The sequence below is a fragment of the mitochondrial genome of Trachemys scripta (assembly GCF_013100865.1).
Source record: "Trachemys scripta mitochondrion, complete genome".
NCBI classification, from domain to species: Eukaryota; Metazoa; Chordata; order Testudines; family Emydidae; genus Trachemys; species Trachemys scripta.
This window is the reverse complement of record NC_011573.1, coordinates 1-16,810: the sequence shown is the minus strand read 5'-3', so window position 1 is coordinate 16,810 and position 16,810 is coordinate 1. Positions and strand designations below refer to the sequence as shown.

Sequence of the window (16,810 nt, the reverse complement as noted above, 5' to 3'; positions counted from 1 at the left end):
ATTATATATATATATATATATATATATATATATATATATATTATATATTATATATATATTATATATTATATATATATATATGATGGGTACTTTTATTTCAATTTAGTACCATAATTAACATTATGTCAGTTTAGTTGCCCTCGGATTTAGGGGTTTGACGAGGATAAAGTGGCTATTCGGACTGGTGTTAGTTTATATGGGGGGTAGGGGGGTTTAGGTTAAATAGATATGTAGTTTTGATGTTTTAGGTTAAAAATTACTGTCGTAGGTTTTTGCAAAATTTTATGTCCTACTAGCATTAATTAAATAATACCATATCAGTTATGCAAGACCAACCAACTTGAACGAGGGTCCAGTTTCATCAAGTCGGCAGGTATCAGGTATGAGGGCCTGAAGACACAGAGAAAAATAAAAATACTATATGCAAGTAAAACCACTATATGCCAGGTTATAAACTTAATGTATAGAACACATTAACCAGAGGCCTTTTAAAAGGAAACGTATGAACTCTATTAGTACAATGTGCCTGAAAAAACAACCAGAGGCCTTTTAAAAACCAGTTATGTACGCCACCTATATATGGACGTGAAACTAGTGATGTTGCATCTTACTAACAAGGGTTGCTTATTTCTCGTGATTAGGTAGATTAATAAATAACCAGGTACTGTGGCGATAGTCATGGTGTAGAATAACTATTTAAGTTTATGTCCATAGATCATTATATTAATAATACCTGTATAATATTCATGTTGAAATAATTCTTATGTAAAACTAATGAATTCATGTAAATGTCAAACTAAACATTAACATTGCTAAAGATATGCTAACGGAAAATAAATGAATGCACGATAATACATAGAGAGTATTATATGGATATTTTTCTACCGAGCAGAGTAGATAAAAATGGGCTTGTATTTAGTGTTTATGCCCGATAGACCCGAATGGGGGGGAGGGGGGGGTACCAAAATTTCTACCGAGCAGAGTAGATAAAAATGGGCTTGTATTTAGTGTTTATGCCCGATAGACCCGAATGGGGGGGAGGGGGGGGTACCAAAATTTCTACCGAGCAGAGTAGATAAAAATGGGCTTGTATTTAGTGTTTATGCCCGATAGACCTCATCAAGAGGTAGTTTAATAAAAGATCTCAGCTTTGGGAGCTGGGGACGAGGGTTAAAGTCCTTCTCTTTTGACTATTCTAGGAAGGTTGGCAGTCTTCAGTCTTTGGTTTACAAGACCAATGCTTTAATGGGTTAAGCTACTAGAATGTTTTAAGTTAGTATTTTGTTTTCAATTATGCCTGCGGCAGGGATGAGGATTAATATAGTTGAGAAATAGAGAATAGAGGCTACTTGGCCGATTGTAATGAATGGGTTTTCAACGGGTTGTCCTCCAATTCATGTTAGTACTAAAAGGTTAGCGATTAAACATCAGAATAGGGTTTGTGTAAGTGGTCGGAATTGGGTTGTTCGTTGTTTTGATGTGTGTAGAGTGGGTATTAGAAACAGTACAAGGATAGAGAGTAGTAGGGCAAGTACTCCGCCTAGCTTGTTTGGAATAGATCGTAGAATTGCGTAGGCGAAAAGAAAGTATCATTCTGGTTTAATATGCGGAGGGGTGGATAAGGGGTTGGCTGGTGTGAAGTTATCTGGGTCTCCTAAGAGATTTGGAGAGAATAATGTTAGAGTTAGTAGGAGGGTTAGTATTAAAATGATGCCTAGGAGGTCTTTGTATGAGAAGTAAGGGTGGAATGGGATTTTATCGATGTTTGAGTTTAATCCTGTTGGGTTGTTTGATCCAGTTTCATGTAGGAAAAGTAGGTGTACTAATGTTAGACCTATAATGGCAAATGGTAGGATAAAGTGGAAGGTAAAGAATCGGGTCAGGGTTGCGTTGTCTACTGAGAATCCGCCTCAGATTCATTGTACTAATGTGTTACCAATGTATGGAATGGCCGAGAGTAAATTAGTAATAACGGTTGCACCTCAGAAGGATATTTGGCCTCATGGTAGGACATAGCCTACGAATGCAGTGGCTATTGTTAGGAGTAGTAGGATAATTCCTGTGTTTCAGGTTTCTTTGTATAAATATGAGCCGTAATAAAGTCCTCGTCCAATATGAAGGTAGATGCATATGAAGAAGAGGGAGGCGCCGTTAGCATGTATATTACGAATAAGTCATCCGTATTGTACGTCTCGGGTGATGTGGGCTACTGATGAGAATGCTAGTGAAATGTCTGGGGAGTAGTGTATAGCCAAGAAAATTCCGGTAAGGATTTGTAGGATTAGGCAAGTACCTAATAAGGATCCAAAGTTTCATCAAGCAGAGATGTTGGAGGGGCTTGGTAGATCAATGAATGAGTTGTTGATGATTTTTGCTAGTGGGTGGGTTTTTCGGAGGTTTATGGTCATTGGTCTGGTCTTATTATAGTTGAGTACAACGGTGGTTTTTCAAACCACAGGTCTCGGCTTAAATCCGAGTAATAATTATGATGTACTTTATGTTTTTATTTGGTTTTTGTTTTGTTTTTTGAATGGTGGGTGTATCTTGTAATCCGTCTCCTTATTATGGGGTTTTAAGTTTAGTCTTAGGAGCAGCTTCTGGATGTGGGGTGTTGGTTGGTATAGGAGGATCTTTTATATCTTTGGTATTGTTTTTAATTTACTTAGGGGGGATGTTAGTGGTTTTTGCTTATTCATCTGCGTTGGTGGCTGAGCCTTATCCTGTTGGTTGGGGGAGTTTAGGAGGGTTGGTTTATGTGGTGGGGTTTGTGTTGCTTGTTTCAGGTCTTGTGATTATAGGTTCTTTTTTGTACGGTGTGGAAGGGTTTGGAGAAGCTACGGCGGATGGTGTTGGATTGTATGTTATTCGTTTGGATTTTAGTGGAGTTTCATGGTTTTATTATTATGGTAGTGTGATGTTTTTGATTTCTGGTTGAGGGTTGTTGTTAACATTATTTGTTGTGCTGGAGATGGTTCGAGGCTTGTCTTGTGGGACGTTGCATTCTATTAGGGGTTAGATGTTGTGGGTTAATTTTAAACAGTAGCCATCATTGAACTAGGACAATAAACGTCCTCTCTTAATTATGATTATTTATGCTACGTGGTTAAATTGATTGATAGGGGCTTTATCAATAGGATTTACCCTAGAAGAAAATTGAGAATTATTGATAAAATGATTGTGAAAATTATTACACATAGTGTTAGGAGAAATGAGGTTATGTAAATTTTGATGAGGCCTTTTTGTATTAAAGAAGTAAAGCGTATTGGAGTTTTTTGTCATTTGGCTGTTACTTTTGGGCCAAGATATTCGAATCAAGATGTATCAGCTAAGTGGGTTGCGATTTTTTGGGCTATTTTTAGGTATTTTTTTGATGTACTGCGGTGGGCTAGGTAGTTGAGATAGGCGGCTATGCTGGTTGGGTCGCAAGTTTTGTAAGGTTTTAGGGGTTTTTTAGTGGCTATACAGACTACTTTTAGTCCTACTAGGAGGCCGATGACTGTTACTGTTAATGCTGCAATTTTAATTCATATTGGCATAGTTATTGTTGGTGTATTGAATATTTGAATGTTTTTTGTAATTAGTCATCCGGCTATAATGCTGCCTGTGGCGAGGCGAGTAATTGGGTTTATGATTGTGGGAATATTTTCGTGTAGGAGGTATGTGGAGTTTTGTAGGGGGTGTCCTGTTTGCACTAATAGCATAATTCGTAGTGTATAGACTGCAGTAAATGAGGTTGCTATTAGTGTTAGAAGTAGGGCGCAGGAGTTTAAGTATGATGTTGATATAGTTTCAATGATGGCATCTTTAGAGTAGTATCCGGTTAAAAATGGTATACCTATGAGTGCTATGTTGCCGATAGTTAAACATGCGGAGGTAATTGGTAGGGGTTTATGCAGTCCTCCTATTTTTCGAATGTCTTGTTCATTGCCTAGGCTGTGGATGATAAAGCCTGCGCATATAAATAATATGGCTTTAAAGAATGCGTGTATGCAGATGTGTAGGAAAGCTAAATCTGGTTGGTTTAGGCCGATGGTGACTATTATGAGGCCAAGTTGGCTTGTTGTAGAGTAAGCGATAATTTTTTTAATATCGTTTTGGGATAGGGCAGATAATGATGCGAAGAATGTGGTAATAGCTCCTAAGCATAGGCAAGTGGAGAGGGCTGTATTATTGGATGCTAGTAAGGGATGGATTCGGATAAGTAGGAAAATGCCGGCGACAACTATAGTGCTGGAGTGTAGTAGTGCTGAGACTGGGGTTGGGCCTTCTATAGCTGCTGGTAATCATGGGTGAAGTCCGAATTGGGCTGATTTTCCAGTTGCAGCTAGGATGAGAGCGATAAGTATTACTAGAGAGGGGTTGGTATATGAGGGTGGTTGAAAATTTAATGAGTTTGTTTTTGAAATGAGTCAGACCATGCCGATATATAACCCTAAGTCACCAATGCGGTTGTAGATAATGGCTATTAAGGCTGATGCGAGTGTATCTTCTCGGCCGCGTCACCATCCAATGAGTAAGAAGGATATGATTCCTACTCCTTCCCAGCCAATGAAAAATTGGAATAGATTGTTAGATGTGATTAAAATTATTATGGCTATTAGGAAGATTAGTAGGTATTTAAAGAATTTGTCGATATGTGGATTATCTATTATGTATCAGCGAGAATACTGTAGGATATTTCATGTGACGTATAGGGCGATTGGTATGAAAATGGCGGAATATTGGTCGTGAATGAAGTTTAGTTTAATAGAAAATAAGGATGTGCCCAATAAAGTTACGTCACAAAGGGTTTGTTCAGGAAATAGTATTGAGTGGAGTAGTGGAAATAAGGAGATGAAGAATGTTATTTTTACAGTTGATTCTGTTTTTAGAATAAGCAATGCTTTTGATATAAGTGATATAATAATTGGCATTGCGAGAGTGAATAATGCTAATAGGAGGAACATGTTGGCAAAGTTCTTCATGAACTTTTACTTGGATTTGCACCAAGGGTGGATGGTTTCTAAAACCAATGGATTACTTCTATCCTTTAAAAGCGAGAGAGCTGAGGGAATTATTCTCAGGTATAGGAATTAGCAGTTCTTATTGTGAAACACCTCTCTCGGTTTATAAGGAGGTTTGAACTCCTATTTTTAGAGCCACAGTCTAATGTTTGTTTTAAAACTATATTAACAGCAAAAAGTCCCTCAGATTAGTTCTGGTTTTATTACTAGTAGTGTTATGGGGAGGATATGGAGGATTATGAGAAGGTGTTCTCGTGTATGGGTTGGTGGTATTGTTTTGATATATGAGGGTGTCCCTCCTCATTGTGTTGTGGATAATATATATAGGGTATATGTAGCGGTAATGATGGTTCCTGAACCTGTTATTAGAATTGTAATGTTTGACCAGTTGAATAGTGAGGTGATGATGGTTAATTCTCCTATTAGGTTAATAGTTGGTGGAATTGCTATGTTGGCTAAGCTAGCGAGTAGTCATCATAGGCTTATTAATGGGTATAGTAGTTGTATGTTTCGGGCTAATAGTAGTGTTCGGCTATGGGTTCGTTCGTAGTTTGTGTTGGCTAGGCAGAAGAGTATTGATGATGTTAATCCATGGGCGATTATAAGTGTAATAGCACCTGTGTATGCTCATTGGGTCTGTGTTAGTGTTGCAGCAATAACAAGACCTATGTGGCTTACTGATGAGTAAGCAATTAGTGATTTTAAATCTGTTTGTCGTAGGCAGATTGAACCAGTTATAATTACTCCTCATAATGCTAGTACTATAAATGGGTAGGAGAGTGTTTTTGATAGGGGGTTTAGTGTTGGTATAATTCGAATGATTCCATATCCCCCTAATTTGAGTAGTACTGCTGCTAGGATTATTGATCCTGCGATTGGGGCTTCTACATGTGCTTTTGGTAGTCATAAATGTAGTCCATAAAGTGGCATTTTGATTATAAAGGCAGTTAGTAATGCAAATCATCATGTTGTATGGGCTCATGTGTTTGATATAGTAGGTTGGTTGAGTTGGATTATGTGAGTGGATAGTGTGCCAATTTGATTTTGTAGGGAGAGGAGGGCGATTAGTAGTGGGAGAGATCCAATGAGGGTGTAGAATAGGAAGTAAGTACCAGCGTTTAGTCGTTCTATTTGATTACCCCAGCGTGTAATAATTGCTAGTGTTGGGATTAATGTAGCTTCGAATATAATGAAGAATATGATTAGTTCTGTGGCTGAGAAGGCAAGTACTAGTGAGATTTGTAATAGGATAATAATGAAGGTGAAGGTTTGTTTTCGTGGAATTGGTTCTGTAATAAGATGGTTTTGACTAGCTAGGATTGTTAATGGGGTGAGTCAGCATGATAGGGTGAGGAGTGGAGCTGAGATGTAGTCAATGCTTATATAGTAGTTGGAGAAACTTATGGTTAGTTCTTGGGAAGGTTTAAATCATTGTATGCTTAGAAGAGCAATTCCGAAAGTGTTAATGGATATGGTAGATCAAAGTTGTTTTGGCTTGCAGAGTGTGATTGTTGGGAGTAATATAAATGTTGGAAGTAGAATTTTTAGCACTGTAGAAGGTTTAAGTTCTGTAGGCGGTCTGAGCCGTGAGTTCGTGAAGATGCTACTAAGTAATGAGAGTCCTATGCCAGCTTCGCAGGCTGAGAAGGATAATATTAACATGGGGGTTAGCATAAATGATGAGGTTTGTAGTTGAATAGGTCATATTGATAGTGCAATATAAAGTGATAGTATTATACTTTCGAGGCATAGTAGGGTTGAAATTAGGTGAGTTTGGTGTAACGAGAGGCCTGTGATACTGACAATAAAGGCTGAGTAGTAGCTGAAATGTAAAGGTGTCATTTGGTAGCCGTGGAGTTTAATCACGATTAACTAAGTCGAAATTAGTTGTCTTATGTTGGACTAGCTATCTACTCTGCTCATTCTAGGCCCCCTTGGATTCATTCATAGATAAGTCCTAGTGTTAAAAGTAGTAAGATAATAAGAGCTCAAGTAAAGGTGTAAGTGGGTGATGGGAGTTGGATGGCTCATGGTAGAGGTAGGAGTAGTGCGATTTCTAGGTCAAATAAGAGGAATAAGATTGCTACTCAGGAAGAACCGGATGGAGAATGGCAGTCGGGCTGATTCTAATGGATCAAACCCGCATTCGTATGGGGATAGTTTTTCGGTATCTGGTTTTATTATTGTTAGCCAGTAGTTTAATGTTATTAGGATTGTAGATAGGGTAATGGCAATTGTTATAGTTGAGATTGTTACATTTATTACTCTTCTTTAGGGTTTCAACTAAAACTTAATGATTGGAAGTCATTTGTACTATTATACTAGAAGAGTATGAGCCTCATCAGTAGATCGATACATAGAGAAATAGTCATACGACATCTACGAAGTGTCAATATCAGGCAGCTGCTTCAAATCCGAAGTGGTGGGTGGAGGTGAAGTGGAATTTGATTTGTCGTAGAAGGCATACAATTAAGAATATTGAGCCAATAATTACATGAAGTCCGTGGAAGCCTGTTGCGATAAAGAATGTAGAGCCGTATACACCATCAGAAATTGTGAATGGAGTTTCGTAGTATTCTATGGCTTGTAATGCTGTGAAGTATAAGCCTAGTAAGATTGTAAGGGTGAGGACTTGAATGGTTTGATTTCGGTTGGCTTCTATTAGGCTATGGTGGGCTCAGGTGATTGTCACTCCTGAAGCTAGCAGGACTGCTGTGTTTAATAAGGGCACTTCAAATGGGTTTAGTGGGGTGATTCCTGTTGGTGGTCAACATCCACCTAGTTCTGGGGTGGGGGCTAAGCTTGAGTGATAAAAGGCTCAGAAAAACCCAATGAAGAAGAATACTTCTGATGTGATGAATAGGATTATACCATATCGTAGACTTTTTTGTACAGGAGGGGTGTGATGTCCTTGGAAAGTTCCTTCCCGTACGATATCTCGTCATCATTGGAATATGGTTAGTAGTATAGTCAATAAGCCTAGGGTTATTAGTAGTGTTGAGTTGTAGTGAAATCATATGGCAAGTCCTGAAGTTATTAGTAATGCTGCTGCTGCGCCTGTTAGTGGTCATGGGCTTGGATCTACTATATGGTAGGCATGTATCTGGTGGGTCATTAGACGTTTTCTTGAAGATATAGGCTTAGCAATAATACAAACACATAGGCTTGAATTATTGCTACGGCTAGCTCCAGGATTGTCAACAATAGGAGGATTACAGTGGTTATTATAGATAGGGTAAGTATTGTTGATAATAGGGAGAGTGTTGCGGTGGAAGTGAGTTGGATTAATAAATGGCCGGCTGTTAAGTTGGCTGTAAGTCGCACGCCCAGGGCTAATGGTCGAATGAAAAGGCTAATTGTTTCAATAATGATAAGAGTTGGAGTTAATAGGGTTGGAGTACCTTCTGGTAGTAGATGTCCTAATGATTTAGTTGGTTGGTTTCGGAGGCCGGAAAGTACTATAGCTAGTCACATTGGAATAGCTATTCCTATATTCATAGAGAGTTGTGTGGTTGGAGTGAATGTGTACGGTAGGAGTCCAAATAGATTAGTTGTTAAGAGTATGATTATAAGTGATGTCAAGATAATAGATCATTGGTGGCCTATTTTATTGATTGGCAGTATTAATTGTTTTGTGAATAAGTTAATTGCTCATAGTTGGATGGTTGATAAGCGATTTGTCAATCATCGGTTATTTAGGGTTGGGAATATGATTGGGGGTATTAATAAGGCTAGGATGGCCAGTGGGATTCCTAGGATTTGAGGGCTTATGAATTGATCGAAGAATGTTGAATTCATGGCCAAGTTCATGGGTCTGTATGTATAGTTTTATTGTCTTTGTTGGTAGGATTGTTTGTTGATAAGTAGGATGAAATTTTTGGTTGTAAAATAATAATGTACGTTAATCATGAGGAGGAGAGGATTAGAAATCATGGGTCTGGATTTAATTGTGGCATAATCACTAAGGAGGACGGAAATTCTCTTTTTCTAGCTTAAAAGGCTAGCGCTAATCCTTTTAGCTTCTGTAGTGGTTAGGAAAATATTATGGAAGATCATTTTTCGAAGTGTTGTAATGGTACGGACTCAATTACGATTGGCATAAAGCTGTGGTTAGCTCCGCAGATTTCTGAGCATTGTCCGTAAAATACTCCAGGTCGTGAAACGATGAAAGTTGTTTGGTTTAATCGTCCAGGGACCGCATCTGTTTTTACACCTAATGATGGCACTGCTCATGAGTGTAAGACATCTTCAGCTGAGATTAGTATCCGAATGGGTAATTCTATTGGTATCACTATACGGTGATCTACTTCTAATAATCGGAAGTGTCCGTTTGGCAGATCTTGAGTTGGAATTATGTAGGAGTCAAATTCAAGGTTTTCATAGTCAGTATATTCATATGTTCAATATCATTGATGTCCTATGGCTTTAATGGTTAAATATGGGTTATTAATTTCATCTATTAGGTAGAGGACTCGTAGGGATGGGAGTGCAATAGTAATTAGGACAATGGCCGGTAAAATGGTTCAAATTATTTCTACTTCTTGGGCATTTATAGTGTTGGTATATGTTAGTTTTGTTGTTATTATTAGTGTGATGATGTAGAGTACTAGGGTACTAATTAAAAATACAATTATTAAGGTATGGTCATGAAAGTGGAGGAGTTCTTCTATAATAGGTGATATTGCGTCTTGGAATCCTAGGAGGGGGGGGTGCGCTATTAAGTCGTAAAGGATTTAAACCTATAATTTAGCCTTGACAAGGTTAGGTAATGTATTTTACTAACGTCTTGGGAGAAGGAAACATAAAGGTTATGTGATTGGCTTGAAACTAATTTAAGGGGGTTCGATTCCCTCCTTTCTTGGGTTTAGTACATGGGCTGGCTCCTCATAGGTATGGTAGGGAGGTGGACAGCCATGAAGTCACTCTACATTGGTGGTTGTGAGTTCAGCTTTTATAACTTTTCGCTTTGAGGAGAATGCTTCTCAGATAATATATATTATTATAATTACTGCTACTAGGGAAATTAAGGATCCGATTGATGAAATAGAATTTCATAGAGTGTATGCGTCTGGATAGTCGGAGTAACGTCGTGGCATTCCAGCAAGGCCTAGGAAATGTTGGGGGAAAAAGGTTATGTTTACTCCTGCAAATATTACCCCAAAGTGTACTTTTGTTCAAGTTTGGTGCAGTGAGTATCCTGTGAAAAGTGGGAATCAGTGGGTAAATCCTGCTATAATAGCGAATACAGCCCCTATTGATAGGACATAGTGGAAATGTGCCACTACATAATAAGTATCATGTAGTACAATGTCTAAGGATGAGTTGGCTAGTACGATGCCTGTTAGCCCTCCGATAGTAAAGAGGAAGATGAAACCAAGGGCTCATAGTATAGGGGCATCTCATTTGACTATTCCGCCGTGCAGGGTAGCTAATCAGCTGAATACTTTTACTCCTGTTGGAATAGCGATAATTATTGTTGCAGATGTAAAATAGGCTCGGGTGTCTACGTCTATCCCAACGGTAAATATGTGGTGGGCTCACACGATGAAGCCTAAAAATCCAATAGATATTATCGCTCAAACTATTCCTATATAGCCAAAGGGTTCTTTTTTGCCAGCGTAATAGGTGACTACATGGGAGATTATGCCAAATCCTGGTAGGATTAGGATATATACTTCAGGATGGCCAAAGAATCAGAATAAGTGTTGGTATAAGATTGGGTCTCCCCCTCCTGAAGGGTCAAAGAAAGTTGTATTTAGGTTTCGGTCTGTTAATAGTATAGTGATGCCTGCAGCTAGGACTGGTAGCGATAGTAATAATAGGACAGCTGTAATAAGTACTGATCACACAAATAGGGGTGTTTGGTATTGTGACATGGCTGGGGATTTTATGTTAATTGCTGTGGTAATGAAGTTAATAGCTCCTAGAATTGAAGATACTCCTGCTAAATGAAGAGAAAAGATAGTCAGGTCTACAGAGGCACCGGCGTGGGCTAAATTTCCGGCTAATGGGGGGTATACAGTTCAGCCTGTGCCTGTGCCTGCTTCAATTCCTGATGATGCTAGGAGTAATAATAATGAAGGGGGTAAAAGCCAAAAACTTATATTGTTTATACGTGGAAATGCCATGTCTGGCGCTCCAATTATTAATGGCACGAGTCAGTTCCCAAACCCGCCAATTATAATTGGTATAACTATGAAGAAAATTATAATGAAAGCATGGGCTGTGACGACAACATTGTAGATTTGGTCATCCCCTAAAAGGGCCCCAGGTTGGCTTAATTCTGCGCGGATCAATAAACTTAATGCTGTGCCTACTATTCCTGCCCAGGCCCCAAAAATTAAGTATAAAGTGCCAATGTCTTTATGATTAGTAGAGAAAAATCAGCGGGTTAAAATCACAGGTAAGATGGCTGAGTGGTTAAGCGTTGGGCTGTAGACCTTTTGACAGAGGTTTAATTCCTCTTCTTATCAAACCCCGTAGTGAAATTCATGTCAAATTGCAAATTTGAAGATACACTTTAGTTGGTGTCGGGGTTTCCCGCTTTTTAGAGAGCGGGAAAGGTAGGCAAAAGCCCGCTGGATTGGGTGTTTAGCTGTTAACTAAATTGTTATGGGATCGAGGCCCATTTGTCTAGTAAGGCCTTAGCTTAATTAAAGTGTTTGAGTTGCATTCATAAGATATAAGATAGAGTCTTATAGGTCTTAACAGAAACTAAGAGGTTCTATCTCTTGTTTGGGGCTTTGAAGGCCTCTGGTTTAATAGGTTTGATCCTAAGTTTCTATGGGATGGTTAGTAGGGTTGGTGTAATTGGTAGAAGGGTGACGGATAGTATGGTTATTATAGCTAGGTAGGGTTTTTTGTTAGTTTTATGGCGTCATTGTTGTAGGTAGTTGGTAGAGTTTGGTGGTAGTGTGATGGTTGTGTAGTATGAGATTCGTAGGTAAAAGAATAGGCTAAGTAGTGAGATTAGGGCTATTGCAGTGGCTATAATGAATATGTGTTGTTTAGTTAGTTCTTGGAGAATTAATCATTTGGGTATAAATCCTGTTAGTGGGGGTAGGCCAGCTAGTGATATAAGGGTGAGTATTATTATAGTGTTTAGTGTTGGTAATTTTGTTCATGATGTTATTATTACGGATATTATGTTTGTTTCTAAAGTTTTAATTATTAGGAATGTTGTTGAGGTTATGATGGTGTATGTGTAGAATGTAAGTAGTGTGAGTTTAGGGGATAGAGTAAGGATTGTGGTTATTCATCCTAGATGGGCGATAGAGGATGATGCTATGATTTTTCGCAGTTGGGTTTGGTTTAGTCCATATCATCCACCGGTTAGGGCGGATGTTAGTCCTAGCGCTAATATTAATGGTGTATTTAGGGATTGGGAGGTTATTACTAGTAGGGATAGTGGAGCTAATTTCTGTCAGGTAGTTAAGATTAAGGCTGTTATTGTGGTGGTTCCTTGTAGTACTTCTGGTAATCAAAAGTGAAATGGAGCTAACCCTAATTTGATGGCTAAAGCTGTAGTAAGAATAATGCATGAAGTGTTATTAGATATTTGTGTAATATCTCATTGTCCTAGTGTTCAGGCATTTATAATACTTGAGAATAAGATTAGTGTTGAAGCAGTTGCTTGTGTTAGGAAATATTTGGTGGCTGCTTCAATTGCTCGTGGGTGATGTTGTTTAGCGATTAATGGAATAATAGCTAGGGTGCTGATTTCTAGACCGGTTCATGCTAAGATTCAGTGGTTGCTAGATACTGTAAGTAGGGGGCCTATAATTAGACTTGAAGTAATAATTATGCTTGCATATGGATTTATTAGTAGAGGAAGGGTTTAAACCAACATTTTTGGGGTATGGGCCCAATAGCTTAATTAGCTGACTTTACTAGAATGTAGTATAATTGGAAGTATAGAGAGTTTTGATCTCTCTGGTGTAGGTTCGAGTCCTATTTTTCTAAGGAAACGAGAGGGTTTTAGCCTCTATTATTCACCCTATCAAGGTAATCCTTTAGTTCAGGCACGTGTCCTATAGTATTGGAGGTAGTCCAGAGGAGGTGATTGGTATTGATATGTGTCAAAGACATAATGCTAGGGTAATGGGAAGGAAGTTTTTTCATAGTAGGTGTATAAGTTGATCATATCGGAATCGTGGATAAGAAGCTCGGATTCATAGGAATCCTGCTGAGAGTAGTATTACTTTTGATACTAGTGATAGAGAGAATAGTTCTGGGGTGTTGCTTATGTAGGCTGGGTTAAGGAATAGAATGGTTGTGAGGGTGTTTATTATTAGGATGTTGGCATACTCTGCTAGGAAGAATAGGGCAAAAGGTCCGGCGGAGTATTCAACGTTAAATCCGGATACCAGTTCGGATTCTCCTTCGGTTAGGTCGAATGGTGCCCGATTTGTTTCTGCTAGTGTGGAGATGTATCATATTATTATCAGCGGTCAGGATGAAAATATTAAGTATATTGGTTCTTGTGTAATTATGAATGTTTGTATGTTAAATCCGCCTGAGAATAAAGTTAATGAGAGTAGGATAATTCCCAGGGTTACTTCATATGAGATGGTCTGAGCTACTGCTCGTAGGGCACCTATTAAGGCGTATTTAGAATTTGAAGCCCAACCAGATCATAGGATAGAGTAAACTATGAAGCTAGATAAGGAGATTAGGAATAGGAGGCCTAGATTTAGGTCAGCGAGTGGGAAAGGTAGGGGTAGTGGGAGTCAAATTGATAAAGCTAATAATAGGGCTAGGATTGGTGATATTATAAATAGTGTGGTGGATGAATTTAGTGGATAAATTGGTTCTTTGATGAAGAGTTTTACACCGTCTGCTACTGGCTGTAATAGTCCATATGGGCCTACGATGTTGGGTCCTTTTCGAAGTTGTATGTATCCGAGTACTTTTCGTTCTAATAGGGTAAAGAAGGCAACAGCAATTAAGATTGGGATTATATATATGAGTGGGGGTATTAAGTTGGATAGTAAAGGTTTTATAATTGGGGAGGGGAGTTGAACCCCTGGATAAAGGGTTTAGGCCTTTTGCATTTTGCCCAGCTCTGCCACGCCAATGACTCTTATTTTGAAGTTGTGGTTTAATATTTTAATTGTTAGTTTAGTTGTCTTCACTAATGTAAGGTAAGGCTTGTTTTTAATGTAGGCCCTGTCTTTTCGGTCCTTTCGTACTAGAAAAGACTCAAGATTCATATAGATAGAAACCGACCTGGATTGCTCCGGTCTGAACTCAGATCACGTAGGACTATTAATCGTTGAACAAACGAACCCTTGATAGCGGTTTCACCATCAGGATGTCCTGATCCAACATCGAGGTCGTAAACCCCATCGTCGATAAGGGCTCTAGGATGGGATTGCGCTGTTATCCCTGGGGTAGCTTAGTTCGTTGATCAAATATATTGGATCTTTTTGCTGTTAGCACTTTGAGTTGTAAGTCTAGGTTTAGAGAAGTATGCTCTTTTTTCGGAGGTTGTGCTTTACTCCGAGGTCGCCCCAACCGAAAACGTGGATCATATACTAGTTGGTCATAAATCCTTAGTTTGGTGTTTGATGGTAGTTGATTTGTGTTTAAAGTTCCACAGGGTCTTCTCGTCTTATAGGATTATCCTCGCTTTTGCACGGGGAGACCAATTTCACTGATTATCTGTAAGAGACAGGTAGAACCTCGTTTGGCCATTCATTCTAGTCTTTATTTAGAAGACAAGTGATTACGCTACCTTTGCACGGTTAGGATACCGCGGCCGTTTAAAACAGTGTCACTGGGCAGGCATTACCCCCAATACTTGTGTGTTGCTAGGGGCTATGTTTTTGGTAAACAGTCGGGTTCGTTTAGTTTGCCTAGTTCCTTTTACGGATTTTAATCTTTCTTATGTGCGCTCCTGTGTCGGGTTAACAGTTTAGTTATATGGTGTTTTAAGTGTTGTTGTTTCATATATTATTAATTGTTAATAATCAGTAGTTTATCTATTATGATTTAAGCTGGCGCGTAAGAGAAGTTTTTCTTCTTGTTACTCATTTTAGCATTGGTTCTTCTATAGGGGTAGAATGGCTCAGTATTATTTGGGGGTAAAAGTTTTATGTTAGTATTTACATAATAGTGGGCTTTGACGCTTTCTTTGATGGTGGCTGCTTTAAGGCCTACGGAGTAATATATTTTGGTGTTTTGTCCTCCATTTTAGGTTGTGTCCTTTTTCAATTGGGCTGTACCCCGATTGAATATATCTTAAACTTTTCTTTTGGGTAAACTTTAGGTTGTTTTTAGAAGATTTAAGGTTGAACTTACATTCATTTATTGAGCAACCAGCTATCACCAAGTTCGATAGGCTTTTCACTTCTACTTATAGGTCTTTCCACTCTTTTGCCACAGAGACGGATTTAGCCTGTGATATTGGCTGCCTTTAAGTAGCTCACTTGGTTTCGGGGGTTTAGACTTTAGTTCTCTTTGCTTAAGTGTGCTGGTTAAATCATGATGCAAGAGGTATAAGGGTTAATCTTTGCTTTTTGTTGCTTAGTGGTTTTTCATGTTTTTCATCTTTCCCTTGCGGTACTATCTTTATTGCTCCTGTTTTACTTTTCTATCACCTATACTTAGATAGTAGAATGTTTTAGTTAAGTTTTTGGTAGTGTAATTATTGTTTGGTGGGATTAATTGTCTGTTGTTGGGCTAGATTTAATTGCTCAAAATAGTCTCGTATTTAATAGACATCTTTCAGGTGTAAGCTGAATGCTTTTTGTTAAGCTATAGTTTTGATATTCCAAGTACACCTTCCGGTGCACTTACCTTGTTACGACTTGCCTCATCTGTTTTATTTGCTATAGTTTATTTATGGGTTATTGGTGTATATTGATGAGGGTGACGGGCGGTGTGTGCGCACCTCAGGACCGGTTTAAATTGGGCTCTCTGTTCCCAGTTTACTGCTAAATCCTACTTGCTGGACTAGTTTCATGGTTCCTTTCCGTGAGTGTTATTTCTAGTATAGAAAATGTAGCCCATTTCTTCCATCTCAGTTAGCTACACCTTGACCTGACTTGTTAATGGTTTATATTATCTTGCTTACTTTTGTATCCTCACGGGGTAAGCTGGCGACGGTGGTATATAGGCTGGTTGGCAAGAGATGGTGAGGTAGATCGTGGGTTATCGATTATAGAACAGGCTCCTCTAGGTGGGTTTGAGGCACCGCCAAGTCCTTAGAGTTTTAAGCGTTTTGCTCGTAATTCTCTGGCGGATATTTTTGTATATAAATATCTAGGTTTAGGGCTAAGCATAGTGGGGTATCTAATCCCAGTTTGTGTTTTAGCGATCGTGGGTTCAAATAGTTCCTTTATATTAAGGTTATTTTCATAGTGTGTTAATGTATACTTTTGCGTATGACAGCGAAGTAAGTAGTTCACCTTAATTTTATGGGTTAAAAGTTTTAATCACATTTTACGCCGGTTGTCTGTTAGTTTGGGCTTCTTGTGTAACCGCGGTGGCTGGCACGAGATTTACCAGCTCATGTTTGCTATGACTAAGTCAAGCTTTCGCTTATTGCTTAATTTTTATCACTGCTGAGTGCCCTTGGGGGTGTGGCTAAAGCTAGGTGTTTTGGGCTATCATGGTGTGCCTGATACCGGCTCCTTCAGTCTTATTAGATTGCTAGGGCGTTTTCACTGGTGTGCTGATACTTGCATGTGTAAGTTTAGCAAAAAATAACAGTAAGGTTAGGACCAAATCTTTGTGTTTTTGGGGTATATTGGTTACCCATCTTGGCAACTTCAGTGCCGTGCTTTATGATAAGCTACAATAAC

At 38.7% G+C, this 16,810-nt stretch overlaps 13 protein-coding genes across 13 annotated transcripts, besides 25 other annotated features; 1 reads left to right on the top strand and 12 right to left on the bottom strand. All coding sequences in view use genetic code 2, as the record gives it.

The window, feature by feature from the left end:
• Positions 1 to 1,120: a sequence feature (control region).
• Positions 1,121 to 1,190, top strand: a tRNA (tRNA-Pro).
• Position 1,191: 1 nt separating this feature from the next.
• Positions 1,192 to 1,265, bottom strand: a tRNA (tRNA-Thr).
• A 3-nt stretch (positions 1,266 to 1,268) lies between these two features.
• CYTB (cytochrome b) lies at positions 1,269 to 2,408 on the bottom strand. Its single transcript has one exon. The coding sequence runs from the start codon at positions 2,406 to 2,408 to the stop codon at positions 1,269 to 1,271; it is 1,140 nt and encodes a 379-aa protein (YP_002317271.1).
• A 9-nt stretch (positions 2,409 to 2,417) lies between these two features.
• Positions 2,418 to 2,485, top strand: a tRNA (tRNA-Glu).
• On the top strand, positions 2,486 to 3,010 carry ND6 (NADH dehydrogenase subunit 6). The gene has a single exon. It carries the CDS (start codon positions 2,486 to 2,488, stop codon positions 3,008 to 3,010), a length of 525 nt encoding a protein of 174 aa, YP_002317270.1.
• Positions 3,011 to 3,137: 127 nt separating this feature from the next.
• ND5 (NADH dehydrogenase subunit 5) lies at positions 3,138 to 4,964 on the bottom strand. The gene has a single exon. The coding sequence runs from the start codon at positions 4,962 to 4,964 to the stop codon at positions 3,138 to 3,140; it is 1,827 nt and encodes a 608-aa protein (YP_002317269.1).
• A 1-nt stretch (position 4,965) lies between these two features.
• Positions 4,966 to 5,037, bottom strand: a tRNA (tRNA-Leu).
• Positions 5,038 to 5,103, bottom strand: a tRNA (tRNA-Ser).
• Positions 5,104 to 5,173, bottom strand: a tRNA (tRNA-His).
• Positions 5,174 to 6,554, bottom strand: ND4 (NADH dehydrogenase subunit 4). Its single transcript has one exon. A coding segment is annotated over exon 1 (1,381 nt).
• On the bottom strand, positions 6,548 to 6,845 carry ND4L (NADH dehydrogenase subunit 4L). The gene is given in 2 exon segments: positions 6,548 to 6,610; positions 6,612 to 6,845. The coding sequence occupies 2 exon segments, from the start codon at positions 6,843 to 6,845 to the stop codon at positions 6,548 to 6,550; spliced, it is 297 nt and encodes a 98-aa protein (YP_002317267.1).
• Positions 6,846 to 6,915, bottom strand: a tRNA (tRNA-Arg).
• On the bottom strand, positions 6,916 to 7,265 carry ND3 (NADH dehydrogenase subunit 3). The gene is given in 2 exon segments: positions 6,916 to 7,090; positions 7,092 to 7,265. Coding segments are annotated over 2 exon segments (349 nt in total).
• Positions 7,266 to 7,334, bottom strand: a tRNA (tRNA-Gly).
• COX3 (cytochrome c oxidase subunit III) lies at positions 7,335 to 8,118 on the bottom strand. Its single transcript has one exon. A coding segment is annotated over exon 1 (784 nt).
• Positions 8,118 to 8,801, bottom strand: ATP6 (ATP synthase F0 subunit 6). The gene has a single exon. The coding sequence runs from the start codon at positions 8,799 to 8,801 to the stop codon at positions 8,118 to 8,120; it is 684 nt and encodes a 227-aa protein (YP_002317264.1).
• On the bottom strand, positions 8,771 to 8,959 carry ATP8 (ATP synthase F0 subunit 8). The gene has a single exon. The coding sequence runs from the start codon at positions 8,957 to 8,959 to the stop codon at positions 8,771 to 8,773; it is 189 nt and encodes a 62-aa protein (YP_002317263.1).
• A 2-nt stretch (positions 8,960 to 8,961) lies between these two features.
• Positions 8,962 to 9,033, bottom strand: a tRNA (tRNA-Lys).
• Position 9,034: 1 nt separating this feature from the next.
• Positions 9,035 to 9,721, bottom strand: COX2 (cytochrome c oxidase subunit II). Its single transcript has one exon. The coding sequence runs from the start codon at positions 9,719 to 9,721 to the stop codon at positions 9,035 to 9,037; it is 687 nt and encodes a 228-aa protein (YP_002317262.1).
• Positions 9,722 to 9,791, bottom strand: a tRNA (tRNA-Asp).
• Positions 9,792 to 9,793: 2 nt separating this feature from the next.
• Positions 9,794 to 9,864, top strand: a tRNA (tRNA-Ser).
• On the bottom strand, positions 9,860 to 11,404 carry COX1 (cytochrome c oxidase subunit I). The gene has a single exon. It carries the CDS (start codon positions 11,402 to 11,404, stop codon positions 9,860 to 9,862), a length of 1,545 nt encoding a protein of 514 aa, YP_002317261.1.
• A 1-nt stretch (position 11,405) lies between these two features.
• Positions 11,406 to 11,476, top strand: a tRNA (tRNA-Tyr).
• Positions 11,477 to 11,542, top strand: a tRNA (tRNA-Cys).
• A 25-nt stretch (positions 11,543 to 11,567) lies between these two features.
• Positions 11,568 to 11,640, top strand: a tRNA (tRNA-Asn).
• A 1-nt stretch (position 11,641) lies between these two features.
• Positions 11,642 to 11,710, top strand: a tRNA (tRNA-Ala).
• Positions 11,711 to 11,786, bottom strand: a tRNA (tRNA-Trp).
• On the bottom strand, positions 11,787 to 12,825 carry ND2 (NADH dehydrogenase subunit 2). The gene has a single exon. A coding segment is annotated over exon 1 (1,039 nt).
• Positions 12,826 to 12,894, bottom strand: a tRNA (tRNA-Met).
• Positions 12,894 to 12,965, top strand: a tRNA (tRNA-Gln).
• Positions 12,965 to 13,034, bottom strand: a tRNA (tRNA-Ile).
• On the bottom strand, positions 13,035 to 14,005 carry ND1 (NADH dehydrogenase subunit 1). Its single transcript has one exon. A coding segment is annotated over exon 1 (971 nt).
• Positions 14,006 to 14,080, bottom strand: a tRNA (tRNA-Leu).
• Positions 14,081 to 15,700, bottom strand: an rRNA (l-rRNA).
• Positions 15,701 to 15,771, bottom strand: a tRNA (tRNA-Val).
• Positions 15,772 to 16,740, bottom strand: an rRNA (s-rRNA).
• Positions 16,741 to 16,810, bottom strand: a tRNA (tRNA-Phe).